Source organism: Pogona vitticeps, chromosome 2 (genome assembly GCF_051106095.1).
Source record: "Pogona vitticeps strain Pit_001003342236 chromosome 2, PviZW2.1, whole genome shotgun sequence".
In the NCBI taxonomy this organism is placed as follows: Eukaryota; Metazoa; Chordata; class Lepidosauria; order Squamata; family Agamidae; genus Pogona; species Pogona vitticeps.
Window position 1 is genome coordinate 77,750,255 of NC_135784.1, and position 25,729 is coordinate 77,775,983.

At 44.3% G+C, this 25,729-nt stretch overlaps 1 protein-coding gene across 2 annotated transcripts in view; it reads left to right on the forward strand.

Annotated features, from left to right (window-relative positions):
* The window catches only part of LOC110080634 (hyaluronidase-4), a 57,928-nt gene extending 34,079 nt beyond the window's left edge, over positions 1–23,849 (forward strand). The window contains exons 1-4 of one of the 2 annotated variants that reach the window (XM_078385460.1): positions 1,232–6,622; positions 13,590–14,604; positions 15,974–16,063; positions 20,139–23,849. In XM_078385460.1, coding sequence (XP_078241586.1) covers positions 6,603–6,622; positions 13,590–14,604; positions 15,974–16,063; positions 20,139–20,531 — 1,518 coding nt within the window. In that variant the 5' untranslated portion in view covers positions 1,232–6,602 and the 3' untranslated portion in view covers positions 20,532–23,849. Of the gene's footprint in view, positions 1–1,231; positions 6,623–13,589; positions 14,605–15,973; positions 16,064–20,138 lie in introns of those variants that run through there. The other variant, XM_020796691.3, reaches the window with a different exon arrangement.
* Positions 23,850–25,729: the final 1,880 nt, after the last annotated feature.

Consider the following 25,729-nt stretch of genomic DNA (forward strand, 5'->3'; position numbering starts at 1 on the left):
TTCCAAATCAGTTAAGTTTGGGAACCTGAACCAAACTGGATGGGATCCAGATCACTCCAGACAAAACTGTGATCCAAGTACAAGTGCTGAATCGGGGGACACCCCATTCTAATGGCTGCTTATCAGTCTTAGTGGGTTGTATGTGAAACACTTGGAATGCTCTAGAGCAGTGGTCCCCAACCTTGTGCCTCCAGATGTTATTGGACTTGAACTCCCAGAAATCCTGGCCAGCAGAGGTGGTGTTGAAGGCTTCTGGGAGTTGCAGTTCAAGAAAATCTGGAGGCCCAAGGTTGGGGACCACTGCTCTAGAATACTTCTCTTCACTTCTGCACCTTCCAGATGTAACTGGGTTATAATTTCCCAGCTAGCAGCTCTAACATGTTACCTAAGTTAATATGATTATCTGATAGCTGAAAGTTTAGCTCTATCATTTGTGTGTGTGTGTGTGTGTGTGTGCATGCGTGTGTGTGTGTGTGTGCGCACACACACACACACACACACACACACACATGCTATGTGCCACCACAATGGAAACAAATTACGTATAGTAGCTGTAACAGTGCTTTCAAGGTAAGTGAGATTATTTAAGAAGTGTTTTTCTCAGTTCTCCACCTGTGAATTTCCATAGTGAAATGACCATTTGACCTCAGGTCTCCCAAGTCCTGGTTTTCACTATATCAGATATAACACACTATCTGTCATTTACTCAGCAAGTGTAAATTTGAGATATGTTTGAAAAATTGGCTGGAGCTGGGTTTGTTTGTTTTTTGGGGGGGACTGAAAGTAGATTTTTGGGTCCCTTTGACTTAAGACTATTTCAGTTTAACTTATTTTCCTAGCCTGCCTTCACACGAAGTCTCTCTCTCTCTTGCTATAGAAAAATGCTTGAAGTCTATTTTGCTTGGCAAGGAGAAGAGTAAAACCCAGAGGGGGAAACAAACCGCTACCGTTTCTCAGTGTTGCTGGGTTGTGAAATGAACCCCAGCAGGTGGGACCGGGCTGTGTAGGGCTTCAGGAAATTGCAGCCCTCAACAGTTTGTGACTCTCTTTTTTAACTCAATCGATTATGAGAGAAAGAGAGAAACGTTTTTGATGTAGGTCCTTGGAATAATTTTAAAAAGCACACCCAGCACAGCCAAGTGATCTCCAGCCCTGTAGGACAATTCCAAACAGCTGAAAAGTAACAAAATCTGTCTGGCGGAAAGAGGGACCTTGTGGCTGGCAAGGGTGGTAACTTGCTTCCAAACGTCAGCTTTTCATTCACCAGTATCTGTGACGGACAAGAAGCCATCTGGATTGAGAGCTGCACTTTTGTGGGATGATAATAGGAACATAAAAGTCTACCCATGAAAGTTGCCAGATACAAATGATACCAAAGGGCTCCGGGCCAAAAGTTCCATATTTAGGCTTGTTGTTGTTGTTCAGTCGTTTAGTCATGTCTGACTCTTCGTGACCCCATGGACCAGAGCACGCCAGGCCCTCCTATCTTCCACTGCCTCCCGGAGTTGGGTCAAATTCATGTTGGTCAGTTCGATGACATCCTCTGTTGTTCCCTTCCCCTCTTGCCTTCACACTTTCTCAACATTAGGGTCTTTTCCAGGGAGTCTTCTCATGAGATGGCCAAAGTATTGGAGCCTCAGCTTCAGGATCTGTCCTTCCAGTGGACACTCAGGGTTGATTTCCTTTAGAATGGATAGTCCTGATCTCTTTTCAGTCCAGGGGACTCTCAAGAGTCTCCTCCAGCACCACAATTCAAAAGCATCAATTCTTCGGCGGTCAGCTTTCTTTATTGTCCAGATCTCACTTCCATAGATCACTACTGGAAAAACCATAGGTTTGACTATGTGGACCTTTGTCGGCAAGGTGATGTCTCTGCTTTTTAAGAGGCTGTCTAGGCTTGTCATCACTTTCCTACCAAGAAGCAGGTGTCTTTGAATTTCATGGTTGCTGTCACCATCTGCAGTGATCATGGAGCCCAAGAAAGTAAAATCTGTCACTGCCTCCATGTCTTCCCCTTCTATTTGCCAGGAGGTGATGGGATCAGTGGCCATTGTCTTAGTTTTTTTTAATGTTGAGCTTCAGACCATTTTTTGCACTCTCCTCTTTCACCCTCATTAAGAGGTTTTTTAATTCCTCCTCACTTTCTGCCATCAGAGTGGTATCATCTGCATATCTGAGGTTGTTGATACTTCTTCCAGCAATCTTAATTCCAGTTTGGGATTCATCCAGTCCTGCCTTTTGCATGATGTATTCTGCATATAAGTTAAATAAGCAGGGAGACAATATACAGCCTTGTCGTACTCCTTTCTCAATTTTGAACCAATCAGTTGTTCCATATCCAGTTCTAACTGTTGCTTCCTGTCCCACATATAGATTTCTCAGGAGACTTATGGGTTCCCATATCCCTCAGCAGGATGGCCACAGCTGGGAAACTATATTTCAAAAAAGTGACATTCCCATGTTCTGTGTCAACTCTACGTGCATACAAGGCACACACACTCTTTCTCCTCAAATTATTTTCAAAACCAAACCACTGAGGTTTTTTTTTTAGTTTTATTCTTAGTTTTGTTCGTTTAGTTTAGTTTTGTTTTGTTTTGTTTTGTATGTGTTTTCTTACAATACACAAACAAGTCTGACTCTTTGGAAGAGCAGCTGTTTTATGTATAAGAGGTCCCAGGCATAACCCCTGCCATTCCCAGTAGGGCTGGGGAAATGGATGCCTGACACCTGGAGGGCTCCCTGCAAGCTGTTTCAGATCATTGACAGTCCTGGGCTAGACAGTACCAACGATTGGCTTCTTACATTCCTGTGCCTCTTAGCTCTAAACCTCTCAATCGGTTTCAGGGGAAAGATCAGTTGCAAAGTGTGAACGTTTCTGCCCTTGAGCACTAAACCCCCCCCCTCAGCAATAACCCCTTGATTTCACTATTTGAAACCTCTGCTATTTCTCCCTTTAGAGGGTGACTTCGTCCTTCAGAATCATGGGGGAAACAATCTTATCTGCTTGAGTTTCTCTCCTGTCAGACTGTGCTAGAATCGCAATCAAAGTAAGATTTGCTTCTTGAAATGCTTCTCCCACCCACCCCCGCCATCCTTAAAGCCAGGTCCATGGCCCCATGCCTGACTTATCATTCCAGAACGAACCCGTTGCTTAGTTTTCATACATGGCAATTCTTCCTGGAGTTGCAACCTAGGTTTTGAAACAAAGGAAAACATTTGAACAATTGCAGTTATACACCAAAACACCACTCTATGGATTCCCCATGTGAGACAGTATGATGTAGCGGTTAAAGTGCTAAGTTGTGGCTTGGGATAGAAATGAGATTTCAGAGCATCCATTCTTCTTTAGTCAGACCAACCTTTCAGGGTTGTTTTTATGAGAATAAAGTGGAGAGGAACAGAGCCACATACGCTACCCACATGGGAGGATATGCCTATCAAACAGCCAACAAACATGTATAGCTTTGGTGAATATGTGCACTGGGGCATTTCCATGAGCACACTGCTTAAATATACTGAGCACACCCTTTCCCTTTTTAGGCAAAACAGGGGGTTTGTGCTCAAGCAGTAACCTCTCACTGAGGTGTAGACATCATAAACAGATTGCTGAAGAATCTTCCATTCTGGAAGCTCCTCATACACGAGCCTGTGAAAGAAGAGATGGACAAACTGGGGAAAGAATAAGAACTATCCTCAGTTTTTTTCCCTTACCCCAAGGGCTGTTTATTCACTAGGTCTGCAAGTATTCTGTCTGTTTCCACCTGGTGAAACAAAAGGACCCATGGACAAGTGTCTCTAACTGAGTCTTGGCTGGAGAGAGGGATGTGACTTTTCTTCCTGGTCCAGTTTGCAGTGTGTCATTAATGGAGTGTGACATCATGACTTGTGCCAGGCGGCTTTGACAGAGCTTTGGGACTTCCTCGGGGAGCAATTTAGCCTTCCCCCTTCCCCAGCATTATGGGCTTTTCTTCCCAAGTGAGCTGATGGCACGATTGGTCTCCGGAGACTGGAAACAGGCTAAAAGGCACTTACAGTGGGGTCTCTACTTAAGAACGTCCCTACTTAAGAACAATTCCACTTACGAACAGCTCCATTTGCTAAATTTTGCTTCTACTTGAGAACAGAAATCCAAGATAAGAACAGGAAAAAAAAAACTTTCCTGCTCTTTTTTTAACCTTAGGTCATCTTAGGTTTAAAAAAAGTTCTCCCCCTAGTGGTAGAGTACGTATTAACCAGCTTTGCATTAGTTCCTATGGGAACTAATGCTTCAATGTACGAACGCACCTCTACATAACAAAAAAACAGCCAGAACAGATTAATTGGTTTTCAGTCCATTGCTTCAAAATTAGCTTCGTCAGAAGTGCTTTTAACACTGTTCCCTGACCAAAGGGGAAAAAAAAGAAAAAATATCCCCCTCTAATGGTAGAAGGTGGAATAGCAGCTTCCCATTAGTTTCTATGGACGGAAAAGAGCAGACACAGATTAAATGGTTTTCAATGCATTCCTATGGGAAATGCAGATTCTACATAAGAACTTTTCCACTTGAGAACCACCTTCCAATACGGATTAAGTTCTTAACTAGAGACCCCACTGTAGTTAATGAGCTGCTTCTCAGGTCCAGATAACCAGTTGTGAAATCTCTGGCCAGGCTCGCCAGCCAGCCATCTTGGCAGCGAAAGAGCTTGAGGAGGCTTTCGAACTCAGTTCTTTGTAGAAAGGTTTCATTCCTCCATTGCAGACACCCAGTAAAGCCTGGCCACTGCTTTGAAACCAAACCTTGAAATGTCTTTCCATTTATTTAAGACTCAGTGTAGCAAAGTCCTGCTGGAGCCAGTGCTGCTGCCAGTGAGTCTAAAATGTTCTCCTGGCTGCTCTGGAGTCAAAGTGGCCTCCGTCCATTTAGACCCAGCCATGTTCCGTTCCTTCCTTTGAAAAGGTTTATTCTTTATTTATGTGTTTGTTACATGTATCTCCCTTCCTTTCTCCCGTTTGCTCACCTCCGCTCATGGTTGTGCTGCCCCCTTTCCCCCTCTTTGTTTACAGCAATCCTGCGAGGTAGGACAGAGACTGAGAGAAAGGAAGTCACTGGCCCAAAGGTCTTCCAGGGGGGTTTCATACCTTGGTCAAGGTTTGCACCTGTATCTCCTAGATCCCAGTCCAACATTTTCACCAGCACACCCTACACAAACTCCTGGGCGCTGCCTGATATAGGCCCTTTTACTTCAGCCCCTCTGCCCCCATGAGCACCTGCCAGAACCAGCCAAAGGGATTTTGCTGCCTGAGGCTCAACAGCATAAGCCACCTGCATTTTGACCACGTCCAGGTGCTTAATACCAAAAGCCATACTATGGCTCAAATGACAGAATAATCCTACAAGTCCCTCTCCACTCTCTATCAAACAGCAGCTGAAACTTACTATTACCTGTCTTTTGGGGAGCCTCATGGCACAGGGATTAAACTGCAGTACTGCAGTCTGGACACCACTCACGACCCATGTTCAATCTCAACAGGTACAGGTAGCCAAACTGAAGTTGGCTCAGCCTTCCATCCTTCTGACCTCAGCAAATTGAGTACCCAGCTCACTGAGAGGGTGGTGGGGGGTGATGTGTAGCCCTGCATAATTAAACGGCAAACCACCCAGAGGGTGCTTTAAGGACTATGGGGTGGTATATAAGCAGCACACTTTGCTTTTAAAGACCAACTGGTATATTTTAATGTGAGCTTTCATGGACAAATCCACTTCCTCAGACAGTCTTGTCCACAAAAGCTCACTTTCAAATATCCCAGTTGGTCTTTAAGGTGCCACAACATTTTTTAACTTCTTTGTCCTTTTATAGTTCTTTTGTTTTTGCCTGCAAGGTTAGCGCAGAGTAACACAGCTACCTCTTCTACAATTGCACTAGTCTGTTCAATTTGGAAACTTTGGCTGAGCGTAAAGAGAGTCGGCTCAGCTGGCATCTTTTAGAATCGATCGCTGCTTCATAGCTGCCTTGTGGTCAAGCACCCAGGAGCAAAAAATACCGCGCGCTAACAAGGCAAGGCTGTGAGTCTGACGGGGAGAGTCAGAGAGAGTCAGAGAACGAGGGACGCACGCTGGTTGTTTCCGCCTGTCATTCCCATTTCCAACCAGCCACTGAAGGGGCCGCGTGAGCGTAGTAGAGGTTCACCACACACACAACAAAGCACGAGGTTCGTCTGTCTGGAGGAGGTGCTCATAAACACAGCTGTTCACTGAGCACACACAGACATGGACTGTTCCACTCCCGGCAGAGGCAGGGGGAGAGCAGCCACAGGTAGTTCCCCCTCCTCTCCACTTGCCTGGGTCCAAGGAATACCTCTGGGGTGGCTCAGAGTATAAAACTGATGTGCAAATGCATCTGGAAGAGAGGCAAGCAAGAGGCAGCCTGGACAGCCTGAAGGCAAAGGGACGGGTCGGAGCTCAAGGGGACCCACGGAAGGAAGCTGGCTCAGCAGGTGCCCCCCCGCATCCCCCCACCCCGAGCTTCCAAGTCTGGGCTTGAATCTGAGGAGGGGGAAAAACAAGAGCATTCAGAGGTGCAGGGTGCTGGTAGGAGAGGGCCAGGAGGCAGAGGCTGGGTCCCATGGCTGCCAAACTCTTCAGGTAGGTGTGCCTTTCTCACACACATATGTGCACTGAGATGAGATGAGATGAGATGAAGACAGACAGACAGATAGATAGCTCAGGACTAAACAGGAAAAAAAAATCTCCAGAATTCACCTGTCAGAGCCAGCTGCTGCAGCAGCACCCATTTTACACCCTACCTGTGGGTACCAGCCGGTCAAAACGAAGTACTCCCGTTTTCAACGGCAAATATATGGATTGCACAGAAGCAAGTTTGCCACTAGCTCTTCAGGTAATCCAAAGCCTCACGGAAAACCTCCACCCCTCTTGCATTTCTCTTGATATGGCATTGGCAGGGGTGGGGGGGAAGCTCAGGGAACAGGGGCTCTGATGTGAGCAGCCACAAACCCTGAGGAAAATTCCTCCTCCTTGTATTTAAAGGATTTGTGCTTCACATTCACGTTCTAAATTATAAGGTCTTAACTTCCAGACAGTGAAGTGCTTTTCTAATTTTCCTATAGCTTCCTTCCTACAACTCACTCTACCATTTGCCAATGGATAATGATAGTCTGCACAGCCTCTGGATTTTTATACGACTTCCTTTCCTCTGGGATTTAATACGTTAAATTATTAGTTTAAAGCAGCCTACTTTATTCACCACAAGGAAGAATGTAAGAATAGTTCTTATGTATGCACACACATATCCATGGAAATCTTACTATTTTCTATTGTTGTGAACAATTATCTCCCCATATAAAGTTTTTTTAAGTCCTCTTAAAGGTCCAGACTGAAGCTTTATTCTGAGTGAATTCCTGTATTTGTGGCATTGAATTATTTGCTTTTTACTTGATGTGAGTTGTGAATTTGATAAAATTAAAAACAAAACAAATATAATGCATACATTTTATGGGTTTACCTGTTTCTTAGCTAATGATTATTTGGATAGTCCCCCTCCTCACAATTTAATATATCTATAAAATAATTTCATATTTGTATTCTTCCAATTATGGGCAGTACTGGATATGAACATGTAGCATGCGCATTTGACAGGGGTAATAAAATAAGAGAGGCATCACATTTAACTTGCCAAATATGGAGACATTTGTGCCCTGAAATCTAATGGGATTACTCTGGAGTAAATGAACTTGGTTTCTCTTTATTCCTCCTAAGAAATGTTCAGAGCACTCTTTCAGCATTTAGGATAGCACTGAAAATGAGGAATGTTTTGCTAGTGGCTATTTGCAAAGTTTTCTTACTGCTTGATTTTTAAAAGTGTTTGCCTTTTTTTTTTTTTTACTGCCTCTGTTGGTTTTTCAGGCACTAATGCAATATTAATTCTTTTAAAAGGATCTGCTCAGAGAAATGCCTGGCAAGCTAAGAGCTTTATGGGAAATGGGACCATGTGGGAGACAGTTTTCCATATCTATAAATGTTACACCAGAAGCCGCCCCTCAAAATCAATAGTGACCCAGAGCATTAATGCAGCTATTTTCCTGAAAAGAAATGGAACCCAATTACTCTCCTCTACATCAGAAATCCACCAGGAATAGCTAGGGTGGCCACACATCTTTTTGGGGGGTGGGGTCGGGGGAACAGTCTTCCACTGGAAAGGCTGCCAAGCAACCATTGTTTTTTTGAAGGTATCCTCCATTTGAAAAGGGGTCTCCAGTTTAAGACTGACAGTGGAAGAACCAGGAACCTAACCAGAATCAGCACCTGGACAGCAAACTCAGCTGACATACAAGTCACCTTGATACAAGAATGCATCATGCAACAAAGATACATGATGCTACATATTCTCAGTTCTACTGTATGGCACAGCACTGCAAGCTTTAAACAGGCAACTATTTAAAAAGATAGAAGCATTTGAAGTATGGAGTGATCAGAGGATGCTAAAAAATTCCTGGATTGAGAGGGTGCCTGACGAAGAAGCACCATTGTAAATGAATAAAAACATCTAGTGATAAAACTCATAAAATGCAGAAAGCTGGCGTACTTTGGTCCTGTAATGAAAAACAAAAACTAGATTTTTACAGCCGATCATTTAAAGTAAAATAAAAAAAGACATGCAAAGGAGGAGAATGAATGTATTGGCTGAAGTATCCTATGAACTAGTTTGGAGGCAGCCTGGCGTCAGTATTTAGAGATGCTGTGCCAAAAGGGGTACCGGCACAATGATATCCTGTGGAGGAGGAGAAGGAGAAAGAAAAAGAGAAGAAGGAGTAGCAGTAGGATTATAAAAGCTCTCCTTCAGAGCAGAAATACACATGGAAAAAATGCTGTTCCCCAAAAGCTGGTAATATGCTCATTAATCATGTGTGTCCTTTTTAAAATCATGTAATGCCACACAAACATTTCCTTCACAGATAACCACCCCCCACTCTTAATATAATGTTTACCTTGGAGTGAACTGAGGGCTTGTGTGTGCGTGCGTGCGTGTGCACGCGCACATGTACGTGTGTGTGTGTGTGTGTGTGTGTGTGAGAGAGAGAGAGAGAGAAATGAAGTGGGAGGACTACATAAGAGTGAGAAGCTAAATTCTTTCCTTTCTTCTTTCTTTCCTTTTATTTATGGGGGAAAAATACTCTGAAATGGATCTTGTTTGTAGGACTGGCATCCTAACATTGTTTTCAAAATATTTTCTTGGACTGTGTTTATTTAAAATTTGATTTAATTCACAGAGCCTCTAGAGCCTGACACTGGTAGTAAAAACCAAAGAGATTCAAGTGAATGGTTAAAACTGTCTCTGTTAACCAACCATGTTATCTGGGGAATTCTTGGAATTGCTGTCCAAAAAGTAACTTTTCACAGCTCAGCATCTATCTCATTCAGGACATGCATCCATGCCTACTGCCCCTCTGGCTGGCATCTCATTTTGGCCTGTGCCATCGCTCTGCCACAGAGCCGCCAGCTGTCCTTCCAGTAAGCTGCTAGAATTTAACCGGTCTGGTGTGTGCGGTCTTAAGAGCATGAATCTGGCAGGAGAGCTCTTCCCTTTCTAAAAGTAGAAAGCACTGTAATTAAATGTGCTTAACTGCTATTATTATGAAAAGTAATGCATCGGATATGAACCACACACAATAAAATTATGAGCACAGGAAACCAGCTGGCAAATCTCAAGAGTTGTTTTCACAGTACCCTTAGAGTAAAATTTGCTACATATTTACTCACATTTACTGTTTGAAAGGGTCGCCACAATTCGGACTGAGACTCAGGAGACAAATGAATCTCTGAGGCTGAAGAACAGGTTGTATGTGTATGTGTTATGTGCCATCAAATCGGAACAAATTTTTCTAACAGGGCTTTCTAGAAAAGGGAGATATTTAAGAAGTGGTTCCATAAGCCGCCTAGAGTAGTCCACCGCGACTAGATAGGCGGGATATAAATAAAATAAAATAAATAAATAAAAATAAATACAAACACCCAAGATTCCATGACTAAGCGAGAATCTGAACTCAGATCTCCTGAGTCCTAGTCAGTCACTCTATACACTATACCCATGTAGGCTGTAGTCCTGCCCATCCCCACACATATGGAGCCAGTCTCCTGTGCAGTGGGACAGAAAATCCCAAGGATAATAGAGTCCTGCCAATGCAAAGGCTGAACTACCTCAGTTTCAAACTTCTAATGAAGGCTAGTCCACCACCTTCTGAGACCATCCATCTCACTGTCAAGTAACTCTTACAATCAAGGAAATTCATCCTAATATTTAGTAGGAATTTCCTTTTTTGTGATTTGTGTTCATTGGTTCAGGCCTGACGGTATGAAACGGCTGAATGCAAGATCGTAGGGAATTGTTAGGCTTTTCTTAAAGGCTTCAAGTGAAGGAAAAGAGAACATGTTTCTTTGGGGAGTTGTTTTCTTCCACACAATTTCCTCTATTGACAGCTAGGATACTGATAGAGGAAATATTAGCTCAGTAGCCGTGTTGCCCTTTAATCTTCCCTGGAGGTATAGTTAGTGCTTCTGAAGCTTAGGTCCAGATAAAGCAATTTCTGCTTTACAGCTTAAGTGGTATCGGGGGGGGGGGGGGGAGAGCGTAATCTACTCCTCGGTGGGCTGGTTAAAACTATGCTTTGACAGTGGCAACATTTGTAACTTCCATACCACATCCGAATGCATCTGAAGAAGTGGACTGCAGCTCATCAAAGCTTACGATGAATAAAACATATATGTCTTCAAGGCACCTAGCTTTCTAATTCTTCTGCATCATCATCTGAGACTTATGGTAACTCTCAGAATGATAGAAGCCATGTTTGTGTTTCTATTTCCATCCTTTTGTTTTTGTTCCTTCTGGACAGTGTCCCCCCCTCCCCCTCTGTCCACACCCAAGGACATCTCTGTAATTGAATCTGGCCTTCAGATAGAAAGTGGCTCCCTAAAGGCCCTGGGGTGTAGTGATTAGTGTGTTGGACTAGGACTCCAAGGGCCTCAGTTTAAATCCCTAGCGACCCATGAAGGTCACTGGGTGACTTTGAATCAGTCCTACATCTTCTTAGCCTGGCCTACCTCACGACCTTGTTGTGAGGATAGTGTGTGGAGGAGGAAAGCTAGCTATGGCATTGTCAGCTCCTTGGAAGAAAGGGGGGCTTACAAAGGTACCAAATAAATTTAAAAGGCCAAATAAAACATTGAAGTTGATTCTTTCCTGGTTTTGTTGTAATAGACAAACGTGGCTACTCTATCGGGAAGTGTTCTCAAATATGAGAATTAATGCACGGGAGGCGTGGTCTCTGAACACATTGTGAGGTTACTGATATTTCTCTGCTTGAATTACCAAGACCTGCCAGATAGTATGGGGAGAACAAGGGGAGACCATTAATATTATCTCTGATCTTCACTCCCATCACATACTCTCACTCATCTCTGGGTCATCAGGATTGCCATGGCAGAGAACGAATGGGTTGTTTGGTTAGCAAACGATTCTCAGTTGTCCCTTTCCTTGCTTAGAGGCACATCGCTTGATTGCTTTTGTAAGTTGGCTTGATCAACACTTTATGCATATGGTGGCCACAGGCTTGGGGTGGTTGGATGGGTGGGGCTGCGGATGGACTGCTGATTATAGGAGAACTGCGTTGCCCTACATAAGGAGTTGCGGGTCTTGGGTGCCCCCTTGAATCCTTGCTTGCCATCTATGCAATGCTGGTTATAGGTAGGCCCTTTGCTTAACAGAGCCATTGGGTGTGGGAGTGTATATACGCTAACAAGAGAGGAAGGGGGTTTCTGCCTCTTTTATCAGGGAGCAGGATGTATCACCTTGCATCAAGGTTCACAGAAACCAAATGATAAGATCTTTCTGGCTTTGAGGTTACTTACGCTGCATCGTGTTATTCAAGGTTTTCTGAGAGCTCCAGACATGAGTGGATAATCCATTTGACTAAGAAGTGTTCTGCCTTTAGGGGAATAGTAAGTTTAATACAGGTCAGCAATGATTGAAGGCTGTAATCATCAGATGTCTGCTCTGTGGCCTATGCAGAATGAGGTTAATGTGACTGTTCAGCTCCCAGTGGAATTGACCTGGCTAAACTGGAGAGCATTAGAAGAGGAGAAAAAGATGCTTGCAATGCTAGGAGTAGGGGGGGGGCAAGAGGGAACATCCTGAAATTCTACATGCTATTTTTCTCTGTATTTATGACAAGTGCAGTCTCTGGGGCTATTAATTCAGAGCTTGCATCCAAAATGTCCTATGAATCTTGAATGCTAATGATGCCTTTTTTTTTTCTTTTTAAAAGGAATTAGATTATATAAGGGATTAAACTGTAAACAGAAAGGCCAGTAGCAAGCCGGACATAGTGAAGTTGGGCTACTAGTCTCCCCTTAGTCAATAGCCTGACAGGCAGAGTCATGACCCCAGAACCTAAAAACCTCTGAAGTGCAAGAGTGAGCAAATTGTCCCCCAGCACCACTGCATTCATGTATACTGCAGTTTGAATTACTCAGGACATTTGCTTGGGCCTTAAGGAGGAACCTCCAGTAGCAACCGCAATTAGCAATCAGGGCCGCTGAAATTGACTTGAAAAGAAAGAAGGAAGCCCTTTGGAGAGCAATCTGTGAGCGTTATCTGTACCCCTTTGCTATCCCTGACCTAGAACTCTGGAACATGGAGAGTAAAATTTAAAGCAAAGGTTCCCAAACTGTGTGCCGCGGCACCACCAAACCCAGCCATGGGGCTCTGGGGAAATCCTCTCATCCTTTGTAGGCAGAGGCACCATGAGAGGAAGGCGGGGCTAATTTTGATTGATAGCCTGCCTGCCTAGTGGCATGTTGCAGGAATGGGGCTGGGAATGACAGGTTTTCAAAGGGTGGCAAATAGCGCATGGAAAGGGTGGGCATGGGGCATGAAATGGCTGCTGCAGGAAGAGTGGGGAGTAAGAAACAGTGTGTATGTGTGAAAGAGAGTACTAACTCCCTGAGAGCAGGGTAGGGGAGGAATGTATGTGGGAGAAGAAGCCCATTGGAGAAAGGCTCCCTTCTCCCTCTCCCAAAGCATTGTATTGGGGAGACGCAGCCAGTGGCCAGTAAGTCAAGGACTTGTGAGTGGAAAAAGTTTGGAAACCACTGATTTAAGGGAAAGTGCAGGGGATTTACAGTGCTTGCCGCAGTATCCCTGAAACAAACTAGAGATTTCAGGGACATCCTGAAGACAAGCCAAACTTCTGTTAGATGAAAATGTCTGTGACCCAGCGTGTGGTGCTGGAGGAGAGCGCTGGCCGCCCGAGACTTGGTTGATCCAAATGCTGGTCCTTGTTGAGCCAGGAAATGGACTGGGTGACCTTGGGCCAGGCTTTTTCCTCACAGCCTGTGACCTACCTCACAGGCTTGTTGTAAGGTTGAAGCAGAGAATAGGAGAGAAGCCACATGGGCACAAAAGGAGGATATATAAAAACATAATAGGCAATAAATCAATCACCGAATCTCAAGACTGGGATAAGGGGATATTAATCTAGAATGAATGGTAATGTGGGAACGTCTCATTCAACGGATTGTCTCTCCTGTCCTCCTGCAGTCTTTCACACAATGCACAAAACTTGTGCTTAACGGGGCCACCTGAGCAGGCTTTACCACACTTGATGCCAGACAAGACCTTCATGCACCAGATCTTCCTGCTGCTGCTGCTGCTGCTCTTGTTCCCAGACCTACAGGCGGCCACCCACAATCTGAAACCATCCCTGCCCCCAATTGTAAAAGGCAGCCCTTTCCTAGTGGCTTGGAATGCGCCAACTGCTCGATGCTCCTCAGCCTATGAGGTCCCACTCAACTTGGACGCCTATGGCATCCTAGTGAACTCCCAGGAGGCCTTTGTAGGCGGGAATATCACCATCTTCTACTATGACCAGCTGGGCTTGTATCCATATTACTTGAACACGACGGTGCCACCCACTGCTGTCTTTGGTGGCTGCCCTCAGAATGCCACTCTGACTGAACACTTGGAGAAAATGAAAACCGACATCGGTGCGGCCATGCCCTCAGATTCCTTTTCAGGCCTTTCTGTGATTGACTGGGAGAACTGGAGGCCTCAGTGGATACGGAACTGGGACAAGAAAAATGTCTATAGGAACATGTCCCTCCACCTTGTAAGACAAAGGAATCCCCATTTATCCGATTACCAGGCAGAAATGCAGGCCAAATGGGAATTTGAGACAGCTGCAGAGAAATTCATGTCTGACACTCTCCGAGTGGCCCAGTCGCTCCGCCCCAAGGGCTGGTGGGGCTACTACCTCTTCCCAGAATGCTATAACTACCACTACTTGGATGACTTCGAGAATTTCACGGGGCACTGCCCCCCACTGGAGGTGCAGCGCAATGATGAACTGATCTGGCTGTGGGAGAAGAGCCAGGCCCTCTACCCTTCCATCTACCTGGAGGAGGTGCTGAGGACTTCCCCCCAAGGGAAGAAGTTTGTGTGGGCCAAAGTGGGTGAAGCCCTGAGAGTGGCAGAACTGCCATCTTTCCAGCATTCCTTACCTGTCTTTGTGTATGCCAGGCCCTTCTACACCTACACACTTAAAGAGCTGAGCCAGGTGAGGTATCTGCCTTCTTCCACCTCATATCTAAAATATGCCTGATGTAGTTTGATAGGAAACCCATTGCCTTCAATATGTTGTTGCACAGTGACTGAAATCCTTAGCATGCTAATTCACACTAGAGTAGACCCATTGAATCAGTGGGGATTTGGTGAATCGCCTCCTCCATAAGTTCCATTTATTCAAATGGGTTGACTTATCAAATCCCCAGATTCAATCGGTATGAGAATGACTAAGCAACAGGATTTCAGCCAGTATTTCCATTATCCCCCTATAACTTGGCCATGCTGGCTGAAGCTGATTTGAGTTGGGAGTCCAATATCCTCCTCAGAGGAGGGGTGCCCCATATCCACTATAGCCCATGTTTTCAGTGGACTTGCTGGTGACCTCACAAAAAAATCCATGACTTGACTCTTGATGAACATGGTTAATTAAAATTGGCTATAGAAGCAGAGGTGCAAAAGGAATGAGATATCATTTAATTTCTGAGTCTCAGACTTTATTCAGTAAGTGGGTGCGCTGCCACCATGGGTACGCCTGGCAATGCCAGTAGTGCACTGCTAATGAATAAAGATCTCCAAGTGGTAAAAGAAGTATTCTGTTTTGTTTGGATTAAGACCAGCTGGCCAAAATGCTCTTGACTTGTTGGGCTGGTGTCATGGGCAGCAGAAAGTTGCCGTTGATTAACAAGTCTCTGTTAAGACTCCTCATAGTGCACCAGCGGCCCATGTCCAGAGATCCAAGCAGGGACTTGTTCATTACTGGAAATTTGCCACTGCAATTTATGTCACTTCCCTTTTGTCGGCATAACTACTCAAAAAGGATTGTTGGCCAATATTGATATACAAATAGATTTTTCAGAACTGCTTAATATATGTCCGTCTGAAATTGAATGCAATGTGCTGTATTGCTTCTAGCATTCCTTTTAAAACACCCTTTCTTCTACCAGCTTTAAGCATCGCTACTCAACGTTATGCAGTTATAGCTGACTCACATGTACCACATAAGAGTTCATTGGTGGAAAGAAGGTCAAAATGACTTACCTGCAGGTTCAGAAACAAAAAAGAAGAAACTTGGATGTATTGGGGTTTTTAAAAAAATGATCTGTTGAATATCATGAATGTATACCCCTTGTATGAGAGAGCATGTGTGTGTGTACTATATTTGATCTGGCTGACTCAAGATTCTAGAATAAAGTCTACTTATACCTTTAAAAAATTCTCATTATGAGCCAGTTTTGGGAGAAAGCTGCAAAATAAACCCGGTGCCTGTGGTCTATGCATGCATTTTCAAGATGTCCCATGAGAAATGGCTCAGCATCTATGATGTTACTGCAAATTCACGCCGGCCTCTGTTCCTCTTCTAGACAGATCTGGTGTACACCATCGGGCAGGCGGCAGCCATGGGCGCTCATGGCATTGTCCTTTGGGGAGATGCAGATTATTCTCGCAACCAGGTAACTAAACTGTAGCCCTTGAAGCTGCTTTTTGTATTCCCTCTCACCATCCAGTGTAAATCTGACTAGCAAAGAGAGAAGACTGGAAAATAATAATAACCAAAGAACACTTCGAAGTACCACACAGTAGGAAATGGAGGGATGTTACTTAAGATGGCCTGCACAGCCTGTCCTAGTGGAAAGTCCCCAAGCCGAACACTTGCCGTTTGAGCCTCAAACACACACACACACTCATTCGCTCAGCTGTGGGCCTGCGTGCCACGCTCCCTCCCAGCTTCTTGGCTCCAAGTTGCCAAAAGACAAGGGCAGAGAGGTGCCAGGGATGGCAATCTGCATTCAAGTTGCCTCAGACTTTGGGTGATCCTGGGAACAAGTCACCTGGCATTCGCTGCCTTGCTTGGGTCTGGCTGACACAAGGTGGCGGTTCCTTTAGGGAGTCCGCCCCTTCCTCTTTTCATTCCAACTTCAAACTTCCTAGCATGAAGGCTTTTCCCGGAGAATCTTGCCTTCTCACGATGTGCCCGAAGTAGGACAGCCTCTGTTTCAGCATGTTTTACCTCCTGAGATAGTTCAGGCTTGATTTGATCTAGGACCCACTTGTTCATTTTTCTGGCAGACCAGGGAATCTGGAAAGCTGTCCTCCAGCACCACGTTTCAAACAAATCATTTTTTCCCCCGTCAGCTTTTTTCACTGTCCAGCTTTCACACCCATACATGGTGATCAGCGGCTGTTGTCCCTGTTCAGAAATAGGCAAGGAAGGGATGCTAAAGATGAGTACGAGCTAAGTAGGCATCCCCGGGGCATGTTTGGTGGGTGCTCCCAGCCTATGGAACACTCCATTTCCATCAGTCTGTGTTGTTTCCCTCCTTCCAGATGTTTTGCCAGCCGGTGAACACCTTCCCTTTTGAAGCTGGCCTTTGACTTCTAAACACACGTGTGGGATTGTAGTATTTAGGGGATGCACCAGGTTTTTTAAATGAGGTGTTTGAAATTTGTTTTGCTGGTTTTTAACTAATAATGTTTTTAACATTATTTAGGTTTAATCATATTTTAATATTAGTATCTTCATTTATTACCCTTTTAAACATGTATTTTTAGCTGTTGTGCACTGCCTTGAGTACAATTCCCTAAGAGAAAGGCAGGATATAAATAAAGTAAATAAAGACATATAATGTCTGGGATGATGTCAGAGATCTCAAAGGAAAAGAATTACAGCATGTTTAAAGCAAGTGAACACAGTTGGTTGAGATCCTGTTGCTAAGCGTAAGCCAAATCGCAACTTCCAGTCCCTTTTTCTCTGATAGAAAAAGTGTGATTCTCAGCATACATGTGCACACCCACACCAAGTTAGCATTCCACTCCCATCACAGCAGAGTCATGTACAAAAGAAGATCTAGCAAATGGTCAAGATAATGCTATTGAAGTAGCTCGTTTCTCATCATAAATAGTTTAATTATCTTAACAGCTTAAGTTATTTTTAATTTTACTTGTATTTCATATATGCCCATAATTTTAAACTGTACAATATTCTGATAGGAAGGAAGGAAGGAAGGAAGGAAGGAAGGAAGGAAGGAAGGAAGGAAGGAAGGAAGGAAGGAAGGAAGGAAGGAAAGTGAAAGGAAAGGATGTAGCAGGCCACACTAAATTTGATCACTAGGTGTCATGCCTTCAGAAGCAATTAAAAATACATTGCTTTAAAGTGATTTTGTTGTGGAAATCAGTAGGAAGAATAAGAATCATGGGACACCAGAGAACCTTTGCAAAATTTCAAGTGATCATTTTTTACGTGCTCTGAAGTCTCTTCTGAATTATGGCAGCCCTATTAAATAGCGACCTCCAAAAGATCCTGTCATCAACAGTTTTATTCAGGACTTGTATACTCAAGGCTGTGGCTTCCTTTATGGAGTCAATCCACCTCATTTTGGTCTTCCTCTTTTCCTGCTGCTTCCTGCAGCTTTTACCAGTGTCACTGTTTCATCCAGCAAGTCTTGTTTTCTCATGAGGAATCCAAAGTACAATAGCCTCAGTTTAGTTGTTTTAGCTTCCAGTGAGAATTCAGTCTTGATTTGATCTAGCATCCATTATTTGTCTTTCTGGGGCCCATGGTATCTGTAAATCTCTTCTCCAACAACACATTTTAAATTAATGCATTTTTTTTTACCTGCCAGCTTTGTTCATGTTATCCATGTTTCACATTTGGGAATAAAGCAGCAATGGAGATCTTAACCCTGATCTACAGTGACATGTCCTTACACTTGAAGATCTTTTCTTGTTCCTTCATGGCATTCCATCTAAATCTCAGTTTCCTTCTGATTTCTTTGCTGCAGTCTTCATTTGGATTGATGACTGAACAAAAGTATAGAACTATTAATTTTATTCTTCATTGCCAATATTAAAGTTTTTGTCTTCTTAATATTCAGCTATAATCACTTTCATCTTTCACCTTCCTCACTAGTTGTTTTCACGCTACGGTTTTTTTCTTCTAGTAGTACGGTGTTATCCGCATATTTTTGTATTATTACTTTTTCCACCAGTTTTCATTCCTCCATCTTAACCTCACTGAATTTTCTATTTTATACATTCTGCATAGGAAGTGAGCACACACAGGGAGGAAACCATGCATTCTTGGCTAACACCTCTGCTAATGAGAAACCATTGTTTCACCATATTCCAACCTAACAGTACCCTCATTTTTCAGATGATAGGTTGTGCATCAAGGCAATCAAATATTATGTCTCTCCTTTGGATAGATTCATTTCCTATAGAATGAGCTATGGTTTTTCATGACCCACACTGCCAAAGTCTTTACTCCAAGCTATAAAGCACAGGTTCTCTTTTGAAATTTTTGGTACAGTCTAGTTTATGGTGATGTGCTCTCATGTCAGAACTGACTTACACTGACCCTAATAGGTAAGTGAGTTATTTAAAGAGTGGTTTCACCAGTTCCAGATCTTCAATGAGCTTCCATGGCTGAGTGAGAATTCATGCCCAGGTCTCTTGAGTCCTAGTCTGTCACTCTGTCTACTACATCATACTGAGTACACCATATATTCCAGTAATTTATTTATTTATTTATTTATTGGACTTATATACCGCTACAAGCACTCTCCGGGCGGTTTACAATTTTAATTATACAGGCTACACATTGCCCCCCCAGCAAGCTGGGTACTCATTTTACCGACCTTGGAAGGATGGAAGGCTGAGTCAACCTTGAGCCGGCTACCTGGGATTTGAACCCCAGGTCGTGAGCACAGTTTTAGCTGCAGTACAGCGTTTTAACCACTGCGCCACGAGGCTCTTTAGCCAACAAATATTTGCAGTATGATCTGTAGTGTCCTGTTCTGAATCCTACTTGAGCATCTAGCAGTTCTTGCTCTCTATGCAGTAACAGTCTTTGTTTTAAAATCTTTTAACATCCTGTTATTTACATTATTAAATATACACACACATACACACCTGGCATCACCTGGCAGGACAAAGTTCCAAATAGAGTAGTCCTAGAACGAGCTGGAATTTTCAGCATGAATACATTACTGAAACAGCAACGTCTATGTTGGCTTGGGCACGTCGTGAGAATGGCTGATGGTCGGATTCCAAAGGATCTCCTGTATGGAGAATTAGTGCAGGGAAATTGCCCCAGAGGGAGACCACAGCTGCAATACAAGGATATCTGCAAGCGGGATCTGAAGGCCTTAGGAATGGACCTCAACAGATGGGAAACCATGACATCTGAGTGTTCAGCCTGGAGGCAGGCGGGTATCATGGCCTCTCCCAATTTGAAGAGACTCTTGTACACCAGACTGAGGCAAAGAGGCAGTCCCCAAACCAGACAAACCAGGGAGCTGGACAGGGGGCAGATTGTATTTGTCTTCAGTGTGGAAGGGATTGTCACTCTCTAATTGGCCTTCTCAGCCACAATAGATGCTGTTCCAAGTCCTCCATAAAGAGCACATTACCATAGTCTCTTGAGACTGACGGATGCCTAATCTAATCTCACACAGAGTGGACAACATTTTTCATTGAAATACAACTTTCCATTAACTCTTTTAATTTATGTGTTTTCCTCCCTCACAGACTAACTGCTTAAAGGTTCAGAATTACTTGATGAACACCTTAGGCCCTTACATTGTCAATGTGACCACGGCAACCAAACTGTGCAGCCAAACAATCTGCAATAACCATGGCCGCTGCATCCGCCGAAGGATGGACTCCGACACCTATTTACACCTGAGCACTGACTCTTTCCAGATCCAAACCAACACCTACGGCAACCAAACCCAAGTTTCAGTAAGAGGGGCCTTGAGCCCTCGGCAGAAGGAGAAGATGAGAAAGGAGTTCGCGTGTCACTGCTATCAGGGGTGGAATGGAGAACGCTGCCATTTGTGGGGTCAGGCCTTGAAGCTGGAGACTCAGGGCTGGTTCATGCCTGGGATCATTCTTCCTGTGCTGTGGGCAGGGTATTTATGAGCCATTTGGGAGCAGTTAGGGTACATTTGAATTTTTGTGAAGCCAGTGGTGTGAAGTGAATCCCACATCCCTCTACGTGGTGGAGAGAAGGGAAAAATCAATACAAGTGTGGTGTTTGGTGACAAGACGTATTGTTCAATGTCCTGTGAGTCCCACAGGCTTTATGGGATGTTATCCTCTTGTCGTGTTTCACTGGAAAAGTTAGCACACGTGGATTTTCCCCAGCAGCACTCCTAACCTATGCAGGACTCTATTCTTCCAATACACAAAGGATTTCCTTTTGAGTTTTGTTACTCTCTCTTCACCAGCACAGAGGCAGCTTTAATATTCAGTGGTGCACATTTTCCTAAGATGTGACAAGAACAATTTTCTAATTTTTTAAAAAGCAACATTTATTCAGCCAGGACCTGGTATTTATGACAGTTGAATAACAATGCAATCAGCTTTTACATCACTGTAACTATTTAAACAGATTATTTATATGCAAAGCAAACATTCCCTACTTGAACCAGTTGTATGTCCTCTGAATGTGACTGGTGCTGTATGGTTGTAGTATGTGTGTGTACGTATGTGTGCATGCACGTGCGTGCGTGCAAACATGCACGTCAAGCTACCTCTCTTTTATCAAGAGGAGGGGAGATATAAATTTTTAATTAAATATTTTTCATGTGATACACATTGACCTAGTGCTTTGTTCCTCTAAAACAAAAACAAATAGTATACTAGAGCAACCTTGCAATTAACTTCTCCCTGTGTTATGGGCCATCAAGTTGGGGCCAACTTATAGTGAACGTAATAGGGCTTTCAAGGAAAGTGGAACATTTAGGGAGTGGGTTTTTTACAAGTCCCCTCCATTGAGTTTCCATGATTCAGCAGGAATTCAGACCCAGATCTCCTGTCCTAGCTCATCACTCTGTCTGCTACAGCACACTGGGTAATCCCCTGCCCCTCTCTATGTCTTCTCAAACAAGCAGAAGATTTTCAGGTTCCAAGGCAAGGAGCAATACAGATCAGTTCCTGTCCTTGGCTCCCCCCCCCCAATGTATAGCTGAAAACAAATCTGAGGCCTCGTCCCTACATCTTCCACCAAACTGGCCTCCAGTTACAGCAGGAAGTTAAGCCATACATAGGGTTGCATTCCCTGCTGTCCCATTTTCCTGGGACCACGAAGAGACATCATCAGTAAACACTTTGTTCTGACTTTAAAGGAATACAAGCTATGGATAACACCTGGAAAGTGTGCTGCAAGCTGTAAGTTCCCCTTCTCCAAGGTAAAACGACCTGTTCCTTCCCCCACCCCCAAGCCCATACTTCTTCCCTAGGCTGGTTGTTCCTCCCCTTGCCCCCCAACCTGCTGTGTAGCACACCAGGAGATATGCTTGACACAGGCAGAGGACGGGATGGCATGAGAGGGGGAGGGATTGATGTAAGCTTCCTCCATTTCCTGCTTCACTGGGGGACTTTGAGCTGCCTACACTGGACAAAATTATTAATCTAAGTTTTTAAAATCTAATTTATTAATCTAATTATCAATCTAATTTCTTGATCAAGCAGTTAGTTATTCTTCAAAAGGCCATAGGCAGGATCATATTATCACTGATGTATAAACGTTTCACCTCCAGGAGTTCTGATCACTATTCCATTTTTCTGGAATAAGTAGAATCTGTATCATACAGTGGGAGGATGGTTCCAGTTTTGAGAAAACTCAAGACAACACAGATAAAACCTGGAGCTTAGGTGCTGTTCTTGCAAGATCTGGGATGTGATTAGCCTACCTAGAAGAATGAAGTAATGAGTTCTCTTGATTGGGAGGGTGCTGGGATGAGTTATCCAAGAGATCAGCAGGCAAATGTTTTGTACACCCCTCTCCTGAAGGACAATACTAAGGTTTCTGAGTTCAAGGGTAGCGGCCCGTGTATCCCAAGAAGCCAATCTTAAGTTGCTAGATGTACTGTATGTTTTGGTGTGAAACTAGGCTCTCTCATAGACAAAATATTTGACTTATTGAGGCCCCAAAAGCATTTTAGCATGCAAAGAACAAGAAGGCACCCAATTACATGTTCAAAACTGGTAAGACTAGGAGTTCAGGAATCTAAATTCAGAACTGGCAACTGGGCAGTCTCCTCTAATATACCAAAGGAGACTATGGCAGCTCAGAGTGGGTGGGTTAGAAAACAGGTCATGTGACACACACATTCTATCCATTTCCTGTCTTGGCATTTCTCGCTTAAAGAGGTTGCCTGGCTGCCTAATGGTAGAGCTGGCCTTGCCCCATGACCATTCTACAGAATAGTGTTTATCTTTGAACATCAGTGATGGCATGGTGTCCAGAGAGTAGCATGGGAGCATGCAGCGGGCAGTGTGGCCTAGACAGCATTGCCCTGGAAGGGAAATGACTGGGTATATGCATGTGTGGTCAGGAGGAATGAGATATAGAAAGGAGTGCTGCTGCCTCCAATCTTCCACACACCTCAGCATCTGCCTCCCAGGGTGCTTACCTTGCTATGTCAAAAGCAGAGCTGACCCAGGTAGCCAACAGTCAGATGACTGGTTACACACAGACCCGCCCAAAGACCAGGCTATGAATATCTCAACTTCCTGATCCCTTCCTTTGTAGAGAATCAGGCTGTTGAAGCCTAGGCTGAAATAAAATTTAAAAAAAAGGAGAAAAAAAAGAAAAAGAAACAAAAAAAGGGGGGGGAGTCTGCTATTTTTGCTTACAAATGTTTAACATCACCCCAATCCTCAACACTCAAGTCCTCCCTGAAGGCAGTTTGTTCTTGCCTGTTATGTTCATTCCACTTGTAGCTTGGGCTTAGAAGAAATGCTCTAAGGCCACCGAGAAGCCAAGAGAACCAGCTAGGATTGCCATGGTTTTCCTGACAGAAGAACGTTACTGGCTATACTGACAGGCAGACATTTAGCAGCTGCAGTATTCTTCTGTCACTGACACATGCATTCTGGGGTAAAATCTCACCTGTTTAATAACTACCTGTCACACAGCTGTTATGGGCCTGCCTGGAATGGAAAGTTTAGCAATCCTCAGTGCAGCCAGAGGCTTCAACAAAACAAGCACAGAAGTGCCAGTTTGTTGCATTGGCTTGACTGCAATGCAAGCCAGGACTCGCCGGTTCCCTTGCATGGGTGATTCTCTTTCATTGGCTCTAGACCTCCCACAGAGTTGTCAAAAGTTAATGATTACTCACTTCTGGTAGGTTCAGAGCAATTAGGTTGATGTTACATACACTATGCTGCCTACGTAATTCCCCCCCCCTTTTTATGGGTGATTGCATTCCTTCTTTTGCTCTGACGCACCCCTCAAATACTCCTCGGATGAAGAACTGCATTTCCATTTACAAGCCAGTTATTGGAAATAATAATGTAGAAAGCTGGCTGGATTACTACTGTGACCTGGGCTCTGACCACAAATGTCAACACAGATCAATTTAGAGGTTACATATCCTTTGTGCACACGCTGGCATGTGTAGTTGCAACTGAAATGATGTAGGATGGAGAGAACGGCACCTCCAAATGTTTAAAGATGTGCAATAGATATGTAACTGGACGTCAGAAGAGGTCAGAACTCCCTGGCTTTGACTCAGGACCACCAAGCACTTCTAACTGGTTGACACTACAAGCTTGTCATCTCACAAGTGTTCACTGCAGGAAATTATCAGTTTGATTGCCTCAAAGGAGCTCTGAGGTGTTATCAATTTATATTTAGGTTATGCATCCTTCAGTCTCGAAAGACTATGGTAGTGTGCTCTGTATGGAGGGCTTGGAACAGCGCCTAGTGTGGCTGAGAAGGCCAATTCAAGAGTGACAGTCCCTTCCACACTGAAGACAAATCCAGTCTGTCCCCTGTCCGGCTCCCTGGTTTTGCTGCTTTTGTGACTTCCTCTTTGCCTCGGCCTGCTGGGCAAGGGTCTCTTCAAATTGGGAGAGGCCATGATGCACCGCCTGCCTCCAGGCTGAACGCTCAGATGTCAGGGTTTCCCATCTGTTGAGGTCTATTCCTAAGGCCTTCAGATCTCGCTTGCAGATGTCCTTGTATCACAGTTGTGGTCTCCCTCTGGGGCGCTTTCCCTGCACTAATTCTCCATACAGGAGATCCTTTGGAATCCGACCATCAGCCATTCTCACGACGTGCCCGAGCCAACGTAGACGTCGCTGTTTCAGTAATGTATTCATGCTGAAAATTCCAGCTCGTTCTAGGACTGCTCTGTTTGGAACTTTGTCCTGCCAGGTGATGCCAAAAATCCGTCGGAGGCAACGCATATGGAAGGTGTTCAGCTTCCTCTCCTGCCGTGCACAAAGGGTCCAGGTCTCACTGCAGTACAGGAGTGTGCTTAGAACACAGGCTCTATAAACCTGGATCTTCGTATGTGTCGTCAGCTTCTTATTGAGCCATACTCTCTTTGTGAGTCTAGAGAACATGGTGGCTGCTTTGCCAATGCGTTTATCCAGCTCGACATCTAGAGAGAGGGTGTCAGAGATGGTTGAGCCGAGGTACACAAAGTCATGAACAACCTCCAATTCTTGTGTGGAGATGGTAATAGAGGGAGGTGAGTCCACGCCCTGGCCCATGACTTGTGTTTTCTTCAGGCTGATTGTTAGTCCAAAGTCTTGGCAGGCCTTGCTGAAATGATTCATGAGTTGTTGGAGGTCTTCAGCAGAGTGGGCAACAATGGCTGCATCATCTGCGAAGAGGAAGTCCCGCATGCATTTCAGTTGGACTTTGGTCTTCGCTCTCAATCTAGAGAGATTAAAGAGCTTTCCGTCTGATCTAGTCCGGAGATAGACGCCCTCGGTTGCAGCTCCAAAGGCATGCTTCAGCATGACAGCAAAAAAGATTCCAAAAAGTGTTGGTGCGAGGACACAGCCCTGTTTCACTCCACTTTGGATGTCAAAGGGGTCTGATGTTGAGCCGTCAAAAACTACAGTGCCTTTCATTCCCTCATGGAAAGATCTGATGATGTTAAGGAGACGAGGCGGACATCCAATCTTGGGAAGTATTTTAAAAAGGCCATCCCTGCTAACCAGATCAAATGCTTTTGTAAGGTCTATGAAGGCCACTAAGGGTGGCTGTTGTTGTTCCCTACATTTCTCCTGCAGCTGTCGGAGGGAGAATACCATGTCAGTGGTGGATCTATTAGCTCGAAATCCACACTGTGATTCTGGATAGACTCTATCTGCAA